The sequence below is a fragment of the Aspergillus niger genome (genome assembly GCF_000002855.4).
Source record: "Aspergillus niger supercontig An08".
Taxonomy (NCBI): domain Eukaryota; kingdom Fungi; phylum Ascomycota; class Eurotiomycetes; order Eurotiales; family Aspergillaceae; genus Aspergillus; species Aspergillus niger.
The window spans coordinates 1,165,301-1,186,013 of NT_166524.1; the positions used below are offsets into that span (position 1 = coordinate 1,165,301).

At 50.9% G+C, this 20,713-nt stretch overlaps 8 protein-coding genes across 8 annotated transcripts; 1 reads left to right on the forward strand and 7 right to left on the reverse strand.

Annotated features, from left to right (window-relative positions):
• Nucleotides 1–74: 74 nt before the first annotated feature.
• Nucleotides 75–1,279, reverse strand: An08g04830 (uncharacterized protein; the record flags this gene model as incomplete). The annotated part of the gene is made up of 3 exons (XM_059749027.1): nucleotides 75–480; nucleotides 561–1,035; nucleotides 1,075–1,279. The coding sequence occupies 3 exons, from the start codon at nucleotides 1,277–1,279 to the stop codon at nucleotides 75–77; spliced, it is 1,086 nt and encodes a 361-aa protein (XP_059604007.1).
• Nucleotides 1,280–2,824: 1,545 nt separating this feature from the next.
• An08g04840 (uncharacterized protein) lies at nucleotides 2,825–3,576 on the forward strand (the record flags this gene model as incomplete). Its single annotated transcript, XM_001392565.3, has 2 exons — nucleotides 2,825–3,437; nucleotides 3,527–3,576. 2 exons carry the CDS (start codon nucleotides 2,825–2,827, stop codon nucleotides 3,574–3,576), a joined length of 663 nt encoding a protein of 220 aa, XP_001392602.3.
• A 536-nt stretch (nucleotides 3,577–4,112) lies between these two features.
• On the reverse strand, nucleotides 4,113–4,934 carry An08g04850 (uncharacterized protein; the record flags this gene model as incomplete). The annotated part of the gene is made up of 3 exons (XM_001392566.3): nucleotides 4,113–4,141; nucleotides 4,259–4,290; nucleotides 4,330–4,934. 3 exons carry the CDS (start codon nucleotides 4,932–4,934, stop codon nucleotides 4,113–4,115), a joined length of 666 nt encoding a protein of 221 aa, XP_001392603.3.
• Nucleotides 4,935–5,489: 555 nt separating this feature from the next.
• On the reverse strand, nucleotides 5,490–10,519 carry An08g04860 (uncharacterized protein; the record flags this gene model as incomplete). Its single annotated transcript, XM_059749028.1, is given in 9 exon segments — nucleotides 5,490–6,904; nucleotides 6,968–7,032; nucleotides 7,088–7,204; nucleotides 7,314–7,437; nucleotides 7,489–8,083; nucleotides 8,132–8,862; nucleotides 8,922–9,155; nucleotides 9,218–9,497; nucleotides 9,554–10,519. Coding segments are annotated over 9 exon segments (4,527 nt in total).
• Nucleotides 10,520–12,108: 1,589 nt separating this feature from the next.
• Nucleotides 12,109–13,569, reverse strand: An08g04870 (uncharacterized protein; the record flags this gene model as incomplete). The annotated part of the gene is made up of 1 exon (XM_001392568.3): nucleotides 12,109–13,569. The coding sequence occupies one exon, from the start codon at nucleotides 13,567–13,569 to the stop codon at nucleotides 12,109–12,111; it is 1,461 nt and encodes a 486-aa protein (XP_001392605.1).
• Nucleotides 13,570–14,567: 998 nt separating this feature from the next.
• Nucleotides 14,568–15,421, reverse strand: An08g04880 (uncharacterized protein; the record flags this gene model as incomplete). Its single annotated transcript, XM_001392569.3, has 2 exons — nucleotides 14,568–15,318; nucleotides 15,381–15,421. 2 exons carry the CDS (start codon nucleotides 15,419–15,421, stop codon nucleotides 14,568–14,570), a joined length of 792 nt encoding a protein of 263 aa, XP_001392606.1.
• Nucleotides 15,422–15,910: 489 nt separating this feature from the next.
• On the reverse strand, nucleotides 15,911–17,467 carry An08g04890 (uncharacterized protein; the record flags this gene model as incomplete). The annotated part of the gene is made up of 4 exons (XM_001392570.3): nucleotides 15,911–16,160; nucleotides 16,217–16,695; nucleotides 16,751–16,833; nucleotides 16,894–17,467. The coding sequence occupies 4 exons, from the start codon at nucleotides 17,465–17,467 to the stop codon at nucleotides 15,911–15,913; spliced, it is 1,386 nt and encodes a 461-aa protein (XP_001392607.1).
• A 1,117-nt stretch (nucleotides 17,468–18,584) lies between these two features.
• On the reverse strand, nucleotides 18,585–20,115 carry An08g04900 (uncharacterized protein; the record flags this gene model as incomplete). The annotated part of the gene is made up of 3 exons (XM_001392571.3): nucleotides 18,585–18,695; nucleotides 18,749–19,404; nucleotides 19,458–20,115. 3 exons carry the CDS (start codon nucleotides 20,113–20,115, stop codon nucleotides 18,585–18,587), a joined length of 1,425 nt encoding a protein of 474 aa, XP_001392608.1.
• Nucleotides 20,116–20,713: the final 598 nt, after the last annotated feature.

The following is a 20,713-nucleotide window of genomic DNA, read 5'->3' on the forward strand; positions in this document are numbered from 1 at the left end:
TACAAAGCATAAGAAGGTGACAAATATATATAGACGGTGATATACAGTCTGGGGAAATGAGGAAATATTCTCAATCAATGCACCGAGAAGTGATGCTCCACCACAATTTGCCCCGGCTTGATATCCGCACCTGAACGACTGCCCAAGGTCACCATTCGCAAAACATCCTCCTCACTCCCCGAGGCTTCCATCCACGGGAACTTCGACTCATTATGTGTGGAATTAAGCCCCTGTCTCAGTGGACTCGCCCTGTGGCCCGTTCCCGTATGCAGAGATTCGCCCATCTGGCTGTGCTTCCTGAGAACGCGACGCCAGAGGAGCTTCGTTAACGGGCGATATGTTGGCAAACACGCTGCTATGAGGTAAATTCCACCCTCAATCTCACCCCAGATAACCAGAGTCGAGGCTGCCCAGGTCACATCCCCTTGCACGTTAGTCACGTAGAATTCCCGGAATCGGATAATGGAAGAGACCATTCCCCTATTGTTCGACGGAGTTAGTACCTTACTCTCCAGTAATACAATGGTCATCGTAAAGAAGGTAAGGAGGGAGTAACTTACACACTACCCATAAGAAACGTAACCCAAATACCCAGTTTAAGGCGACTCGAGGCGTGCACATTCCATACCACTGGCATCGGCAGAATCAACATGACAACATCCGTCAAGATGTGCGCAAATCCTCCCCAACGCAGCCATGCATTAATGTCAATGCAGCTTCCTTGAAAAGTCCAGTAATAGCTGAGCGGCCGACAAGATACGAGACCTGCGATAGTGACAACAAGCCAATTGACGACGATGACTGCTCCGGTGCCGAAGCATATCTTTCGGAGGGTTTTGTGAGTGAAAATGCTCAGGTAGAGGTGCAAGATGGCCAGTTTGGGGGGTACGACGGTGGCAAAGTATAGGAGCGGAGTGGTGATGAGGAACTTGGTCGCCGTCACCAACATCTCGGGATCAATCTGGCGGACGACTTTTTGATGCAGGCCGATCCCACCGTATATTACAGCAGCTACCAGGTAGTGTGCATTAGTTACTGTGTCCATGTTAGGAGGAGTGGGATATCGAGACCTACCTATTGTGCAGCTCGCATCAGCAATGCAGAGAATGAGGCCCACAACCATAAGAGCATCATCCCAGCCGAACTTCAGCCGTTCAACAAACTTGGAAGTAAAGCGCAGGACCACGCATACCACTTCCAGTACTATAAACACGATCGAAACGGTGATGATCAAGTGTTGCTTGGATTGATGAAGACGTTCTTCTGAATACTCGTCCATGCCGGCGAACTTGCGAGACGACAACCACGCCCCAGTAGTAGTAAGGGATATTGGAGGCGGAACCTTCAGTGTATTGCGGGTGTTAGAAAATGATTATGAGAGAAGTCACTCGGTCCTTGAAAGCCTCATTTAGTCGCTTCCATTCAACTTGATATATGCTCCGCGGCATCCATATATTCCACGCAGACCAACCATTTCAGCCATTCAGAACAAGCGACGAGTAAATAGGGGCTGAATCATAGAGCAACTCTCCAAGAAGAGCTATAAAGAGAGCCCCCGGAAACTGGTGGCCAAGTGCATTCTGCGGGAGCATAGTGAGAGCGGGTCTCCTGCATCTAAGCAGTAGTAGGAGTGCTGATCCGATCGCTCTGCAGGGTCCAGGCAGCGTTTAGCACGATGAAAGGAAAGCCAAATCAGCACTTCAGCAGCTTCATTCATGCCACATCTTTCCTGTGCAGCCTATACTAAGCCAATAGACCTGCGAGTGGATCAACAGCTCATTCGGAAAAATCTGATCTCGATTGTCCAGCCCAGGGACTAGCGCTGGACTATTGAATTCAGTAAGTTACACGAGTAGACAGAGCGCGGTAAGCATAGTCTGTCCAGTCTGCACTTAGAAATCCTCCGGCTTCTTTATGACATTGCTAGTCAAGGTTCAAATTAATGGCAGGCAGACGAAGACGGGTGCAAGATGGTCCAATACTGATATCCAAATTCATTATAAAGAGACAGCAGAAATAATAATGATACGGTAAAGAGTCTGCCAAGAATGACGCCCTACTCTGTCAAGCGCAGCCAAGATGCTTTCTTTGTTTCCATAAGGGGGGCACCAACACTCAGGAGGGCACTCAGCACTCTCTTTGATCATGCATCGCCGAATACAGCCATGAACTACATTTTCTATATACGCTGTGACCAATATTCTAGAGCTGTTCCTGTTTCTTTGGTTTCGGCAAACCCCGGCACTTGAAGGTTACTTTGGGGGCTTTCTACTATACTTCGATGAATGCGTTAAGTTGGAATGATACCGTCATTGCCATTGCTTTAGTTCATATATAATATAGGGTACTAGCCGAAGAGCCCAGACTGTGAAACAGCCATCAGTATAGTACTTTTCAGATCATTGTCTCAGACGAATCGTGTGAATCAGATATCGAATCCAGGCACATGTACTTCTTCTCAAGCTACCGCTGCCTAACTGCCCTTTGAAAGTTAATAAGTGCATACTGACCTATAAAATCAACACCCTTTGGGGATCCTTACTAGCTTGGAGACTGGAGAGCTTATGGTAGTGGCACGCGCCTCTCCGCAGGCAGAAATTGTCGGCCAGCCTTGCCCGTCAGTGAGTCACTCCGGACGAACTAGCAGCAAGCAGAAACATCATTCGTTATTAGGCTGCCCTCTTCAAGTGACCCTGTGATGTCAGGCGCTCTTGGCCACTTATATATATCAGCCGTTTGACATGAAACCATCGTGATTAGATACTAATAGTTCCTTACTTGGCCTACTCAATCCACCACATACTAGGAGTACTACTATTCGAACATGTCCACACCTCAGACTGTATCCGATCCCCGCTCTCTGCAGGACTTTTATCTGAATGAAGTCCATCTGTCCCGAGTTAACACCAACCAAGTCTCCACGCCTCCTCTTCGTCAGGCAAAGCTTGCTTTATTACACCCTCTCAGCAAGGCAGATATACTCGAATCATGCCGCTGCCGAACAAATCCACCCACAGATCCTCAGCTATGCCGTTACACCTGCGATAGATTTCGACACGAATTCCTTAACCTCCATCCACTAGGTAAGATGTGGAGGGAGGAGCTGATGAAGATCCCACCTTTTTCCCATCTCATATTTGATCTCACGTTACCACCAAATGCTCCCAATAACAACAACACTGAGCCACCGACCCGATGGATCTACTGGGATATATCTATGCCCCAGGAAGCCAGTCTTGGTATTCATGACAAAGAAGTCATGAATATTGTCAAGACGATTGCTTTAACGACGAGGATACGGACGAAGAGCGGTAATGTCTCTTTTGATGTTGTTTATGACCCGACTGATGGGGCACCTGTTAAAACTATGAAGGCTCTGCGGCAGCAGCTTGGGGCACTGAGTACCGCTACCTCTCCTCCGAGTAGTTCTCCCCAGGGTGGGAATATCGAGACTCGACAGAACTGAAACTCCTCAAAGTAAACGGTCAATTGCTGATCAGTTTCGGGCTTGTTTAATTCTAGATAGCATACAGAACAGTTCAAGATAGTTTAGAAATGAAAGGGGACAGTGATTAATACCAAGTCTAGTATAGTATCATATGAACTAGATATTCACATACCGCAGGATCTAAATGATGAAATCCAGATAAAACAACGCTATAGCCACTGAGATTAATAATCGGACACCCCGGGCGAGTGGGTGTATTCGTCCCTCGTTTGCCAATGTTGAAGCCCTACTTCGTCCAACGCGGCCAAGAAGTCTTTTCTTTGTTTTCGTGAAAGAGGATCCAACCATCGAGGGCTCTCTTACATGCTGTAGTACACTAAATGCTTATTATAGTGCCATTCTAGTCTTCTAGAGAGAAATTGTCGCATATCAGGAGAGTTTCACTAGCAGGTCCTGGCACTTTACATTACAGTTCCTTTTCTATAGTACGCTGGATGCCTAGCGTTCGGTTTCATTACTTACTATCCTAAATTTATTTTGGGTCTTCAAATGAGAAACCAAGAAGAAACTCTAGAACATCAAGAAGTAAGGATAGATCCACTGAATTTCGACTAATCCTTAGTTCTGAAACCTTGGTTCAACTCCTAAACGATACCACAGCACCTTAGCCAGCTTGTTCACCAGCGTTCCAGACTATCCTGACTCCATTGCATGCTATCCATGGACCAAACATCCGGACCTGCTCTGAAAAAACCGGCCCACAAGTCACACCAGGCTTTCAAGTCCGACGTCTGACCCCAAGCAACTTACGGACAGCAATATCCGAATATTGCTCCTGAACCCTGGAGACATCCACAACAGCACTCTTTTCCTCCCCCTACACTCCAGTAGATGGAGCCGTACCCAGTTCAATAATCTGTTGTCTCAGCATACCCATACGATGAAGAAATACTTCATCAGTCTCGCCGTCGTTAATGTTATTCTCATCATCGTAAACAATATCAAAAGAAGCAGCCTCACCCTTCATCCGCATTCTCGTCGTCAAAGCAATAGTTGTAGCCATTTGCATCACTTCTCTGAAAGGGATTGCAGGAGTGCTATTTCTGGACCTGTATATATCCCACTGTATCCGAGAGTTGTCGCACCCAGCAGCCTCGAGTGGATGCCTTTGTGGCAAGGAAAGATCGAATATTATCTTGGAGAAAGGGGGGATCCTCATTAACTCCTGTCTCCACATCTTGGAGAGGGGTTGCAGATCGAGGTATTCGGCTTGAGTCTTGATTTTGAAGTATGGATCGTGGTCCGTGACTGGTGGCGGAGTGCATGACTCGAGAATATCAGCTCTTTCGAGTGGGCGTAACAAGGCCAGTCTTGCCTCGCGCAGAGAAGGCACGGGTGTTTGATCAAGCCTTAGTTGGGATAGGTCTTCGCTGAGGCAGAATTCCTGGAGGAATTCGGGGTCGGAGACGTATTCAGTTGTGGCCATTTTTGAGGGGTTGACGAAATGTAGCCAGGGAGTACTTGAAATAAATATGTGGTGGGAAGAGTAGTACAATGAAAATGGGAAAGAGCGGCTGATATTTATACATATGGCCGAGAACGACTAGCATCATGTAACGAAGGGCTGCAGTCACTAACAATGTGAAGTGAATTCCACTACGTGCCCTGAACGGCATTATCCTTGTAGCTGCTTTTCACTTACCGACTCCCAACCTCGAGCTTCTCAGGCAAATTGGGGAATGGTTCATTCCGATACTTGAATTTCTGTGACCACACGTGATATATTATTATGCAATGGAGCTAAGCCTTAGTTGTTCATAACCAAATGAAGCCAAGCTACAATGGATCGCACACGGCAGAACTACGCAATGGAGTCCCTTAACCTGAATATTATATCTCGCAGCCAGTTTGGTCTCCCCACACCAAGCACTCCAGCGATAACGTTGGAGTGACGGTCATTCCCAGGGAAAAGTCGGTCTATCAGCCATCCCTGTATATTGCTCTTCTCCTCGCTATGTATCCAACACAAAGAGATATCTGGTTAATGACCACCCACCCCCGACGAGCTATACAGCCTCGCAAACTTCGACTCCTCCCTCGCCAACAACACATCCGGCTTATCAAACTCAACCAACTCGCCGCCCTCCAGCACCGCGACCCGGTCATACCAACCCACGTACCGCAGCCGATGCAGCACAGAAAGCACCGTATGGTCTTGAAACTCGGTATCCAGAACATTTTGTATGATCGCCTCAGTGTCCGGATCAACGCTACTCGTGGCCTCGTCTAAGATGAGCACCTTGAGACCAGCGGACCCGCGTACCATCGCCCGCGCAAGACAGAGAAGCTGCCTCTGTCCCGCTGACCACGCCGTAGCCTTCATCTCGGCATCGAGTCCGCCGGCTGCGGCAATGATCGTCCAAAGACCCAGTCGTTCCAATGCAGCGATAATCGTGGCGTCGTCTGCGGCACTGCCGAACGGGTCGATATTGAAGCGCACGGTGGTGTCCTGTCCTGCTGATCCAGGGAGGAGGAGCGGATCCTGCGTGACGATGTTTAGGCGCGGGCGGATCTGCGATGCTGCGTACGCGGTGAGATCCAGGTCGTCGATGGTTATGGTGCCGGCACGGAGGGGGATCATGCGCAAAAGAGTTAGGATGAGGCTGGTCTTGCCGCTACCTGAGGGGCCACAGATGGCAATCTTTTGGCCAGGCTGAATGCTCATGCTCAGTCCGTTAAGGACCGGGGGTGTGCTTAGTCTGGTTTTGGGTAGTGTTAGATTGTGTAAAGAGATATCATTTGTCAAGAAAGAGGGTTGAACTTACGAATGTGAGGCTACAACTCCGCTGAGCTGAATTGCGCCATTTGCTGGCCATGACCTCGGTAATTCCGGGCGCGAGGATGAATCCTCATCCATGTTATCCTCGGGCTCCGTTGCAGCAACGAAATCTTTGACTCTTGCAATAGCTCCAATCGATGTCTCGGTCATAGTCCAATACTTGATGAGCTCCATGAGTGACGAGCTGAATGTCATGACCATGACGAGTGCAACACCGACATCGCCCGCATTGAAGTGATCCCTCAAGAAGACGACAGTCGAAACAACAATAACCGCCATCGCGGCTACAATCAGGTCGAGCACCAGACCTAGACACTGCTGGATACACGATAGCATATAAACTGGTCTCTGGGATATATTCAGCAGCGAGAGAGCTGTCGTGTTGAATGTGACATGCCAATGAAATGCACGCACAGTTGTAGCGCCACCAACCAGTTCTAGAAAGTGTGTGTATAGTGGCGCCTTGGCTTCGATATCGAGGAGACGCATCTGGCGTGACGTCCGGAGATAAAACTTTTGTGTCAAGTACAGGATGACTGCCAGGAATGGAATTGCGATTGCGAGGTACTTGGCGAAGACGGCAAGGATAATCACTTTCACGAGGCTGCTGCAGACGGCTTAATTTTCAATGACTATATCAGCACAAGAATGGATACGTGCACAGCAATAGTAGTACATACCGGACAGCAGGTTGATGCCTTCAATTGGGAGGGTCATGTCAATGAGATCCATGTCTTGGCTGAAACTGGAGGTGGACTAGGCTTAGTATACAACCGTAAAAAAAAACTCGGGGTGGTTACCGGTTGGTGATGCTGCCGACATCAACATTTTGAAAGAACTGGAATGGGGCGCTGCAGGTAGGTAAGATCAGCGATGCGCTATACTTTGCCAAAATAGCAGTAACTGACCGCATGGTACTCTTCAAAAGGTCATCATGAAGCCGCAGCGACGATTTTGAGACAATCCTGACGAATAGAAGCCTATTCACGTTATGCCTGAACACTTTAACACGCCCCATGGACGTACCAGCAAGCAGCAATCATGAAAACCACGCTGATGATGCTGAGGAAGACATAAACGCCGAGATACATCCCCGCCCTCTCATTAGGGTGTTGTGCATTCGCTTCCGTCCACCAGTCCAACCAAATAGCTAATAATTGTGAGTGAAATCACCAAACAAGAAGGATATCTAGAGACATACTCGAGAATTCGTGGCAGAAGCTCCAGCAGAGAGTCATGATCACAGTCATAGCGACTGTCATGCGCCCAGATACAGAAGCATAGTAGGCGTAGACAGCCATATCGCCGTTCTGCCGCGTAGCGTCGGTGGATCCAACGTGATCGGTGTCCATGTCGGCCGAGTCTCCAGCTGTGCGGTCTTCATGTTCAGTAGATATTGCACGGGGCACCACTGTGTCATCGGACTGTTTGGCGGTGACTGGCACATTTGAGTTGTGTGTTGCATTGAGATTCTGAATGTAACTATTGCTGGCTTGAAGGGCGTGCAGGGTTCCGGCTCCATTGATGTGGCCGTCGGTCAGGACCACGAGATGGTCGGCGTACTGAAGAATAGAGGCTGCGAGAAGGATCAGTCTACAAGCGTTGTAAAGGGAATTGGTCGGGGCAATCCCACGGGAATGTGTAGCAAGCACAACCGTGCTCTGCAGAGTTTGAAAGAGGCCGCCGTCGCCGAAAAGACTTCGTGTGATTATCTCAGTAGTAGCTGCATCAATCCCACTGAAGACATCATCTAGCATCAGCACCCTGCATCGACTGTATACTGCCCGGGCGAGTGCCTATTTCTTGTTAGTACTCATAGTAAAGAACTTAGAGGGGCGACGTACAATACGCTGCTTCTGGCCGCCACTCAGCGCGATACCGTTGCTACCCACTGGCGTCTTATCACGACGAGGGAGGCGAGCAAGATCACCTTCCAAGGCACAGGCACGCAGAACGGTGTCATACCATACGGTGTCAACGGGCAGTCCAGCTAGGATATTCTCGCGGATGGTCGTGCTTTGCAGCCACGGTGCCTGCGAACAGTACGCAATGGGGGAGGCATCCCGGTCCGCGCGCCCCTGTAGAACAAGCGATTCTCCAAGGATAGTCTCAAGGAACGTGGATTTTCCGCTGCCGATTGGCCCGACAATCATGGTGACGGCACCGTGCTGAATAGTCAGAGTCATGTCCCGCAGGACTGGAGGTGCGTTATTGGTCCATCCGACGCTAAGGTTGGAAAAGACGACCAGATCTTTGCGGGAACTTTGGGACTTGGAGATCTCCTTCAGGTCGTAAGACACACCGACCTTGTCAACGGGGGTATTTTGGAGCGACTTAACTCCGTCAGCCGACTCCTCAGAACAGCAGTACTCTTGTATCCGGTTGAAGCATCCTAGGCACTGAACGACTTCAGGCAGAGATAGGATAAATGTCAAGACGGGGTCTGTGACTAACGAAACCAAAGACAACGAGGTGAATGCCTGTGCAGCAAGAAGCGACTTGTCGTCTCGTACGAGCGCTATGATAACGTAGACGACGAAGGTTGCCATCGGCGCCAAATCAGCGGGGGAGTTGGCTGTTTAGACCGACTTGTCAGCTGGAAATCACCGGGTATAAATAGCACGGAGGACGTACAAAGCGTGCTAGTTACAATCAGCAGCTTGCGGAACACAGTAGACGTGGCAATTTCTGCATGTCGCAAACTCCTGATTATCGAATACAATTTCTCCGACAGGCCTAACATCTTGACGGCCTTGATATTCTCCAGGGTATACGACGTCAGCCGCAGTCTCTCTTCAATCCGCTCAATCCAGAGACGCTGGTATTTGTTAGTGGCACCTGATACCTTGAAGGTGGCGGCTACGAAGACTGCAAGGAAACATCAGCTATTAGAGCCTTACAGTCTTGTCAACTCGCAGGGTGGGACATACCAAGCACGATCACGGCAGGAACAAGGCACGCAACACCAACCTGTCTCTCAAGGAGGTAAATGGCAATCGCTATCTCGAGTAGAGACGCCCACAACTCATGAGTCACTCTGGACCCAGACACGATACGTTCTACATCTGTACCCATGAGTGTGATTGCCGTGCTCTCCCCGAGATCCACAGCGCGGGTGTTGACAGTTTGCCGGTGAACGAGCGCTATCAGGCCCCCTCGCAAGCGGATGGTATATCGCGCTGTCTGATAGCCATATAGGCTCGTAGACACCTATCGTCACTCATGTTAGAATCATTCCCTGGTCTAATGAACTGCAAGAAACGCACCGCCTGTCCCACATAAACCAGCGCAAAAGCCCCAATCAGTGCTCTCCCAGAGTCCATGGGGGAATTCGGATTGCCGACCCACGAGACAGCCGCATCGATCAGAAACGGCTGGCAAAAGGTAAAGCCGGTCTTCATCAGACGCGGCAGGGCAGCCGTAAGCAGGGGAGACCGATATGCAGTCAAACATGCGCGAAGCAGCGCGTGGGCAGCCCTTTTATCAGCGCGCGCCCAGACTGCCTGTAGCTGGGCCCCCACGACCTCGCTGTCTAGCTTGGGGTCGAGTTCTGGTAAGTCCTGCACGGAGATGACCTTGCTGTAGCCATTTCTGAATGTTCCCGTTAGCCAGGCGAACGCAGCGCGCTTCCAAAAGCCACTGAATGGTTCTGGTGTCGCAGGTTTCTCGGATGCTTTGACAAGGGCGGATTCCTTCCCTATCGACTCAAGAACTGTCGACAAGAGGGTCAAGGTAAAACTCAAAGTAAAAGGTACTGTCGCGCGGGTTGCATTTGGCTTGAGCCAGAGGGTGCGAACGCGGGCAATGCCTAAGAGTGATCTCGCCGAGAGGAAGCAGACGAGCAGAGTCGATGGACGGATTGAGCGAGTGTGGTGGAGCGATGACAGCGCAATAGCACCGGTAATCGCAAGCAATTCGAGAACATCCGCCGGAATCGACATTTTATTGTGCAGATGGGAGAGTTTCAACTGTCGGACGAGCACAAAGGCGAGCTGGCTGACTAGAAGCGCAATCAGTGCTACCAGCTTGCAAGATAGCAGTACCGATCGCTTTACTCTGCGAGATCGCGATCGGAGCTGCCATAGTGCCATGGGCAGCAGCGAGATGAATACCGCAGATGGCAGGAAGGCAAGAAAGGCATCCTCGAAGTAAAAGGTGAAGTCCAAGGTGCGACAGGCGACATCGACCCTGGGGCCGAAGACGGTGTCAGCTGTTGCTGGACACGCAGACATGATGTGGTTGGAACGTGGCTACCAGGCAAGTCACTCCTCTGGTCGAGGGGCCTTGATAGTCTTGTTGGATGAGGCCGTAAGCGTTGTATCAAGCGCTAGCATGGATGTCCGGAGTCCGGAATCTCACCGACGCTAGGCTAAAGACTGATAGTCCCTGCGTTCGTATTGATAAGCTGCAGCATTAAGTCGACTCATTGTGTCTTAGCACGAATCGCAGGAGTTTGGTTTTGAACTAAATCTGATGCTCAAGTAGGCAAATGTCCAAGCTGGATATTGCACAGTAGCATACGAAATAGAAGGCAGATAAAGGGTAATAACAAATGCACGAGTCACCCAACGTCTCATAAGAAGCCTGATATTCCTTATCATCTGCCCCAACCACTAAAGGAAGCACATTGCTCGACAGACCCACAGGGGTCAAAAGGCTCAGTGAAGAGAAGCCTAACTAAATCGACCGAGTCCCGCTAATCCAAACCCTCCTGCTTACGCTCCAATGCCATCCTATTTTTTCGATAATCGGCGTCCTCCTTATCGATGAAACCCCTCTCTTCCAAGTCATCTAAAAGCTCAAGAACGTAATCCTGGCAGTTATAACCCGGTGCCTCATTGTGTATGGTCATATTCTCGGCAGCGTCTTCGATGGCATTGGCATGGGAATTCGCCACATCTCAGAGGTGCACCAATTCAAGAAGATCCGCCGACTCCCGGGCATCGGAGTTTAGCTTCTCGAAATAATATCGGGTAGATGATCCCATAATCTGAAAGACGGCCTTTTCAAGCTTTGTTGGTCCGTCGAGGAATAGGCCCCAGTGTTTATATACACCGTCGTGGTTCTGAAAGATGGCAACGTGCAGAGCAGAAGTTTGAGGCATTTGAACGGGTATGTGGTTATCGGAATACGTTGAAAAAGGAAATAGGCTATCAGAGGTATATGAAGGCAATGTAACGGACAAGGAACTAACTCTTAGCTTCTTCGGAATCATAGGGTCTTCGTGTGAACTTTTTAGAGCATGGTTGCTTTATTCTCATTGGAGTGCTCTAAGAGCCGCATTCCATAACAGCAAGGCGCTTCGCGATGTCTTAGAGGCTGCAGTTTCGCCCGGACGGGAACATAGATAAGTTCGTGAGATTGAATAGACCCTGTTTGTACACTGGAAAGTAGCAACACACTTTGTCTGTGCACATCGCACGGGGCGCGCTGTGCTTCATTACACTGCATCATTAGCTTATATTCTCCCGCTCTGGATTGGACAGTTTTATCAAAACACCCAGAAGGCTGTAGGCAACAGCTTCGACCGAACAGGTGCCTGTTTTTTTTATGCTATTTGAAGGAAAGGACAAAATACTGACAGCTGCCGTTCAGATGCGGCCATCTGGTGCTAAGCAGTGCTCCTTAGGACTTGGCTGGAAACACGGGTTATTCTCTAGTACAGAAGCTGTCATTATATCTATCATAAAATAGCCAAGGCCTTCGAAATAGAAGACTATGTGGCAATGCTATTAGTTACTACATCTGACCAACTACAACATCTTCGCCTAAGTATTTCGAGAGAATATCCTCCCACGTTGTCCCATCCGGAACACCCCATCTAAAGACCCCATAGTCTCAAACCCCCATCTGCGTCCGGAACGACCAGCAGCCGAGCATCACTTGACACAGCCATTTTCGCCATAGGGCTCCTATCAATCCTGTCCTCCGCACGTCTTGTAAACTGCTGCTTGAGATTGCTTTCGATATCATACGTCTCCACCGTACCTTCCTGGGTCCGAAACACCAGCTTCTTCCCCTTATCCACGAACTGTACGCTTTGAATCCCGGCAAAGCTCCGCATCAGGGAATCCTCAAAAGCCAGACGCCATCGCATCCGCTCTTCACCGTTCAACGGATCCCAAAGACGCACTGTGCCGCCGTCTCCTCCGCCTGCAAGCACGGTCCCGTCAGGGCTCCAAGCCAAGGTGCGTGCCCAACGGCGAAATCCGTCGAAGCGAGAGACGGACTGTCCTGTTCGAAGGTCGTAGACATGGATATATGTCCTGGGGCTTCCCTGGCTCACAGCGAGGTACTTGCTATCGGGAGAGAAGGCACCGCTCCAGAGCTGGCCGTCCACAGAAACCAGTACATGGATGCAGGCTCCGGAGTTGGCGTCCCAGACTCGTGCCCTGCCATCCCATGCGATGGACGCGACTAGAGAATTGTCTGGACTCATCCCAGCCCACATTATGGCGTCTGTGTGGCCGAGCAGTCGGTGTCGGAGGGACCGGGTCTGCATGTCCCAGAGGTTGAGGCATGGGAGGAGAGCAGGGTCACGAGGTCCGTGCTGGGTTGTTTCGTTTTGGCTGAGATAGATCAATGTCTTGCCGTCTGAACTGAATGTGGGACTACCGAAGGAGGCTAGTTCGCCTCGAAGATAGTGTTTGCTTTCTTGTTCGTGTAGATGGAGGGCTTTTCGGAGGGCTTTTTTCATGGCTTGGTCTAGGGCCCCCATGGCTTTTTCATCACTTTTCCAGCCGTGGTTGGACACTAGGTCTGACATAAGGGGTTGGAGAGTTCTGCTTGTGAGGGTGTCAATGTCAACTGGCTTCTCTTTCTTTTGTCGGAGTCTCCCGCGCTCGTCCAGCTCCCATAGGATGATGATCCCGAAATCACATCCCTCATGGCGGTCACTATCTCCATCACTCTCTTCAAGTTCCTCGCCTGTCGACACCAGGATGTACCGGGTGTCTTCTGAATCCACGGTATTGATAATTTCTGGAGCGAACTTCACCTTCTCCACGGTGCCCGTGTGTCCTCTCAACACCTCAATACGTTTCCGCGTATCCGCATCAAAGATATGGATCTCGGTGTCAATCCCCACGGCAATAATCTTGCTATCAGGGCTAAGAGCAAGCGCATTTGCCTGCCCCTCTAGTTGGATCTTCGCTGCTTCCTGACCCCAGTACTTGGGATATCCAATCGCCCAGGTGGCAGGCTCCCCAGTGGGAGAGCAGAAGTCATGCTCAAGGGCATAGACATAGTTTTGGAGAAACGTGCTTTGGTTCATGCACCTCATTTTCCTTGGCAAGAAAAGTTGATGTGAGGAGTGATGTCTGTATTTGGGGAGAGCTTTATAGTCAGTAAGAGCGAGCTAAGTGAGTGTGGTGGTCAAGAAGAGTGAAAAGGGTCAGTGAGTGAATGACCACGAGGCTGTGCTGCTAGCTTTATATAAGAGACCGCCATCGAGCCTCCCAAGCCTTGTGCTAACTAACAAGTTAGTTCGACCCCACCATGGAGTAGGATATCTCCGGGCAATGCCACATTCTGTCACCTTTGATATGCTGGGATCTGGGGGCCATGACAGCCTGGCGAGTGAGTCAGTCTATAGTTGAGTTTGGGCTGCAGGCAACAAGCAATGCCAGATCTGCAGGCGCCCCACTTGGACGATGATAGTATGCAATGACAGCCGATCAAGAGGCAGTCGGGGCACGTGCAGGAGTCAGAAGGCGACAGGATGTTCGTCGGAAGAGTCCTCACTATCTTGCATGGATCAGTCAACACTCCCCAACCTCAAGGCGAGTGAAGGGGACGTTTCGGTAGTAATGTGCTCAATAACTATTAACTGATATGCAATGATAGTGACATAGTTGTTGATTAATCAGCTTAGCATACTGAATCGGGAAACGACGTAAGGCTTCACTCAGTGAGCAAAAATATCCAGTAAGTTTAGAGCTATGACAATATATTGGCAGCTACTATGACCGTACATAAAGCCCCAGTTCGATTAACTGATCGACGTATAGCTCCATAACGTATGTGGGTTGTAGATAAGATCGAGACTCCAAATATAGACTCAAAGTTGTGACATGTACCATTCGCAATCAGTCATAATCACTTTTCATCCAAGTCTAGCAACCAATCCGCCGCATTATATCCAGAGTGAAGAGTGTACCCAACCGACAAAGAAAACTGGCAAAAGTAACAGCAGATGTGAAAAAGAACAAATACACCTGTGATCAAGACCAGCCCAACCACATCTAGATATATAAACAAGAACCAACAATAACAACCTTTTTACTCTTTCTTCTTCTCCGTCGCCTCTTCCTTCTTAGGCTCTTCCTCCTTCTCTTCCTTCACCTCCTCAACCTTCTTCTCCTGCCCATTATTATGAGGGTGCAAGTAATCCGACTCCGACAGACTCATCTTCCTCTTCCTCAACCTATCCTCCTCGGCAGCAACCATGTCCTTCCACAGATCACCGGTGTGCTCCTGCTCAGAATTCTTCCTCTCCTCAGCAGCCTGCTTCTCGGCCTTCATCTTATCCTGCAGCAAGCCGCGACCCTTCCTCTGATCCTGGATCTCAAACGCCGCACTGGCCACCAACACAGCGAGGGTCAAGCCCTGGGCGTAAACTCTCGCCTGGACAATCTTCTGCGAGCCACTGAGGTGCTTGTTCCGGTTAACCATGGCGAAACTACCGATCATACTAGCCACCCATGTGGCACCGACGATCTTGTACTTCTCGCGACGGGCCCACTGCAGAGCGCGATCGATCGGGGAGAGGTGCGACAATTCTTCCTGACGGAGACGCTCCTCGCGGTTCTCGTACCATTGGCGACTGGCGTTGCGTTGGGCTTCGAAGCTGCGAGAGGCATGGTCGGCGCTGATGATACCCACGAAGGTACCGGAGGAGGTCACGAGGAAGGACTTCATGGGGAGAGTGAGGTTGCGAATTGTCTGGTAGCGCCTGGTGGCGGCGAGGACACCTGCTGCGCCGCCGACCAGACCGATGAGACCACCGATGGTGCCGCCCTTGACGACCTCGCTGGAAAGTTGCTGGGTTAGTTACTTTGTTCGGAAATTGGGTGGCGGGGAGGGCGGAAGTACCGGTAGTGAGCATCTTCTTCTTCTTTAGTGAGGATCTTCATTGTGATGGTGTTATGTGAAGAATCTGTATGTAATTGATTGCAATGGAGGCAATTAAGAGTGTATTAAGTACACGTGTGAGGTGGGCGAAGAGAGAATTGAAGAAAGGAAGAAAAAGAGTGGGAGAATGATGCTAGAAATACGTGCAAAGCCCGGGTGACGTACGATCTGGACGGTCGGGGTCTGCGGCGGAGATTCGGACCATCCGGCGTTTGCCCGGGATCCTTGATAGCCTCGCCGAATTGTAACCGTTTTTACTGCATTTGGCTACTTTGTAAGCTGCGTCTCGCGCGAGAACGCCCGACCGTTTATCTAGTGCCTTCCCATTCGCTATGGCATGATCCAATAATACACATTCCGCCCTGCGCCAGCCCCCGAAAAATCTACGAGATAAAACCTGACATACATATGAGATCGGAAAAGGAAATAGAAAAAAGAAAGGTACAGCCAGAAGAATAAAAAGTAAGAAAAATTAAAGGAGTGAAAATTCTTCATCGACGGGATCCCTTGCTCGCCGCAATCTGCCGCGCCCGCATCTTGCGGAAACGATCCTCGCCGCTCGCTCCCAGAGGTCGCGCAAACTTGCTCTCCTGTACCATCGTCGGTCGCGGCACCACCGTATAGCTCGTGTGAGTCATGTCAGCGCGCGCGCGATTCGCCAGGCGAGGAGGCAGTAGCTCACGGGCACGAGCCTCTGCAGCAGTGGCCTGTACCGATTGAGTGCGTGTCGCGCTCAGTTTACTGTTCCGGTTAGCGATACAATCGACGTGGTAGGGTCTGAGTAGGAATGAACATACGTAGGGTCAAAAGCAGCCTCCTGGTATACCCTCTTCGAGTAATCGTCGCTGCGCTGGAGGATCGGGCGCGTCCATTCAGCCAGCAGACGCTCCGCCATGCGCTTGATGCCCGGCTCCGGACGCTTGCTCCGCGTGTAGAACACAATCACCTTGCCGATGCCACTGGCAACCAGAGCCTCCTTGTTGATCGGCAGCTTGCCCAGCGCAGTCATCAGATCCCGCTGAATGTTGTACGCCGGCAGGGAACCATCGTCCAAGGGCTCCAGGAAGAACTTAACCGCTTCCAGCAGGTTGATTTCCGGGTCGACCAGACTGTTCACGTATTGGTTGCGGTTGAGCAGCGAGACTACCTCAGGGAGCATCTTCAGCTTATGCATGGCAGGCTTGCCCTCACGACGGTTGATGGCGTCCATCTGCGCAGCGTGGGTCATGCGCTTGCGCATATCTTCGATTTCAGCATCGGCCATTTGTTCCAGGTCCTGTGGGAGTCAGCCATCATCGCATCAACCCGCGAAACAATAGAAGTAAACATACAATGCCATCAGCTTTCCTAAACCGTCTCTTGGTCGGCTTCTTCAACGCCTCGTCCATTGCGCGATCAAGCGCTCTCCGCCGTCCTAAACATAGCAATTAGCATCAAACATATCATCCCCAGTAAGAGAGAAGAAAGAACATACTCGTAGCCGGATCCAACAACTCCTCATCCGCAATCTCGGCCTCCTTCTTCTTCCTCCTCCGACTAGCCTTCTCCTCATCACTCGCACCCCCATCCTCCAGCTCCCTCATCCTCCGACTCTTCTTCTCGCGACGTCCCTCTCTCTTTCTCTTAGAGCGCTCTTCATCCCCACCCTCCGTACGCTTCCGCTTATGCCGTCCAATAAGCTTCAAGTTATCCTCGTCGATCGCCAGCTGCGGCCGGTCCTCGATGTCAACATTCTCGGGATCGAAGTCCTCGAACTGGGCTTCGTCGACTTCCGAAAGAATCGATTCGTCGTCGGAGATCTTGTCTTCGTCGTCATCGTCATCATTATCGCCACCATTATCTTGCGCGGCCTCTTCTTCTCCTTGTTCTTCTTGTTCTTGTTGTTGTTCTTCGGCTTCTGGCTCTGCCTCCGCCTCTACCTCCTTGGCGGGCTCTTCGTCGGAAACGGCGTCGCCGCCGGGCGTCGGGGGCGCTTCCTGTTGTTGCTGCTGTTCGTCCACTTCAGCGGCGGGCTTGAGCTCGGGCTCAGGACTGCGCGGTTCGGACATGGTTGTGTTTTGTGAGAAATGCAGTTGTGGTTGGGTTGGAGTAGTGTGTTACTTTCTCCCCTGATGAGGAGTGGTCGGCTAGACCAGGTTTCGTGAAGCGTAGATGGGATAGATCGATTCTCGAGGACCTTATTCGCCCGGATTCCAGATCTGTTGGTACACGTTGAATCCTTAAGAGTATTATCCTTTAAGCGACATGAAAGTAAGAAGAAAGAAAGATGAGAGAGAGAGAAACAGCGAAAAGAAATGGAAGGTTTAGTAAGTAGTAGCACCGAGCAACCGCGCAAGAAGTTGAAGCAAGCAAGCCAAAGCAAGCAGATTCCGCCTCCGCGGTGGTCTGTGCGCGGCAGAATCGAACCCGTTCATTCATTAACTAGAGAGTTATTCAACCGATTCATCATTCTTGATCATACATCTCTCTATCTATTTGTCCATTCACCCTCTACCCATACACTACTATCACAATGTTCGCTCCAGGTGAGCCTCTTCTTTTCTATTCAGAAAGATTGCATTTTGCTAATTGTTACTAGGCCAGGAACAGCTCTCCAAGGAGGAGATCAGAGTATTTCACCCAAACCCTCTTCATCGTCATCGTCGACACCAAACAGAACATATCGTGCTGACATTTTATTTTTCTTCCCATCTAGGCCGGTGAGGTCCAGGCTAGCCAGACCATCCGCATGGCTGTCTCCGGTGGTATCCTGCTTTACCTCTGTGAGTTCTGCCCATTCCCCGGGGTTCTGTTCTACGAACTAACAAACCGTACAGCTCCCTTCGCCATCGATTTCGTCAAGAAGTTCTTGTAATCGCGTGCCGACTACTTTTTTCCACTTTACAACATACAATGCATACACGGGTATAGGGTAGGATAGGAAGGAAGGGATCGCATCATGTATTATATTGTACATCTCGAGTTGCAGAAATGAATGATACTCAAATGACCAGCTGTCACGGTTACTTTTTATGCTCTATTAAACCACGTCTCGTGTGCAAGACGTGCGGATACCAGCTCCTATAAACTCCATGCTCCAAACAGCACAAGCCAAACAACCAGACAGACCCTCAATTCATGATATGATGGAATCGCAATCAAGCATCAACAGCATCAGCATCAGCATCAGTGGTTCACGGCACCCCCGGGAAGCTTCTGTGCCTCCTCAAAGTCCTTTCTCACTGCTTCGAGTTCCTTCTGCAAGTGTTGGATTTGCGTGTGGTAGTCATCCAATATCTAACGACATCATTAGCATGTGTAGAGGTCATGACTGGAAGTAAGCAACTCACCTTCTTGGCCGTCTTCATCGTCTGCTCGTCCAGCTCGTCGTCCGCCTGCGCCGCCGCGCCGGGCCCGGCCCGCTCCATCTCCTGCTGTAGACGCCGAGAATGCTCCCGGATAGCCAGCATGCGCGCCCAGATCTCCTCCGCTCGTCCGTTCAGTGACGGGTCAAAGACCGACCGCTCCAGCTGACTGAGCTTTTTCTTCAGCTCCTCCTCCGCGTCATCCATGGCGTAGCCCCGATTCCGCAGCACCTGCGTCTTAGCCGCAAGCGCCAGACACCGCTTGCTGAGGACGAGGTGTTTCCGGCGGCAGTCGGCAATTTTGACCGAAATCTTCAGATCGTGCCGAGACAGTAGATCAGACAGGCAGTTGTTGATCTCGTGCAGTCGCGTCTGCATCATGGTGAGGAAGTCCTTCTGGCGCTGCGCGCGCTTGCCCAGCTCGAAGAAGCCCTTGACGAGCACAGGCACATATCCCGAATCAGGCCGCTTCCGCAGCGCATCCTCCCATTTCGTATCATCGTCCTCCGGACCCGGCTGGTAGAATGGTGCCATTTCTTCGCCGACATTGTTATACAAGTACGCGCGGAAGGGAGAGGCACGGCTGGATGCATCCCACTTGTCCTTCACGATCTGAATCTGCATCGGTACGGTGCGGTGGACTACAACCATTAGTACGTGTAAACATAAAGCATATAAACCACCTTCAACATACCTCCGGTAACTGCACGACCCGGCTCCCACAGACTCGAACCGAGCTGTGCCGTTGACTGACCCATCTGAGTTTGGCCCAATTGGGGCTGCTGCTGTTGCTGCGCCGGTTGCTGTTGCTGCTGCTGCCCTCCTAGTAGAGACCCTCCAAACAGACTCGGTTGTTGCTGCTGTTGTTGAGGCTGCTGCGTCTGACCCAACCCTCCGAACAGACCACCACCTTGCTGCTGCGGTGTCTGCGACTGCTGTTGCTGACCGAACAACCCTCCTCCTCCTCCAAGGGGTTTCTGTCCGAACAAGCTCCCTCCAGTAGTCTGCTGTTGTTGCTGCTGGGGCTGTTGCGTCTGCCCCAATCCTCCGAAAAGACCACCACCGGCTGGCTTCTGCTGGGTCGCGGTTTGGCCGAACAGGCCGCCTGATGGCTGCTGAGTCTGCGTGTTCGTGGCGCCGCCGAAAAGACCTCCTCCCGACGGTTGCTGAGTCTGCGTCGCGCCTCCGAACAATCCGCCCGTGGTATTCTGCTGCGTGGTGTTTGTCGTCGAGGTGTTTCCGAAGAGACCACCACCTCCGCCGAAGGGACTGGGCTTATTTGCGGTGTTGTTGGCTTGTCCAAAGAGGCCGCCGCCCGTGGACGGGGCCGCAGGTTGACCGAAAAGCGACATTGCAAGTTGTGCTTAGTTCTAAACGGAGAAGAAAGATAAGGGGCGATATTGAGGATGACACAGTAATGGAAGAAACAATTGCAATGAATAAGGTCGGTCACTCCGCAACGAAGGCGCAATAACACCCAATTGAACCTATGTCGGTAGATACCGAATTCCTATTCAATGTCAACAATGGTAATAAATAAGCCTATACAATGGTGCGACAGGGCCACAACACACAACAAGAAGCAATGAGGGGATAAATGGGATACCCACAGACAAACAGCAGAATTAGAAGCGCAGTGCGCGGCATCAACAACAGCCGGGCAATGCTGGCGTGAGTCCCATCGGGAAGCTTTGTTTTTCGCACGGCTACGGTCACGTGTGGAGCTCTCCTTATGCCTGAGGCAACAAAGAAGCCAGCTACACGCTGATGCCTCAACTCTTCTGCCTGACATATCAGGCTATCAGCAGATTACCTAACCCAGTCATCCCAACCAATCAGCAACAAGCAAAAACCACTCCTTCCAAACTCGCAGCTTCACCTTTCCACTCGGACCCGGCGAACCATCTCCATCAATTCGATCCCCCTCTCCTCGACTTTTCCACCCCCGAT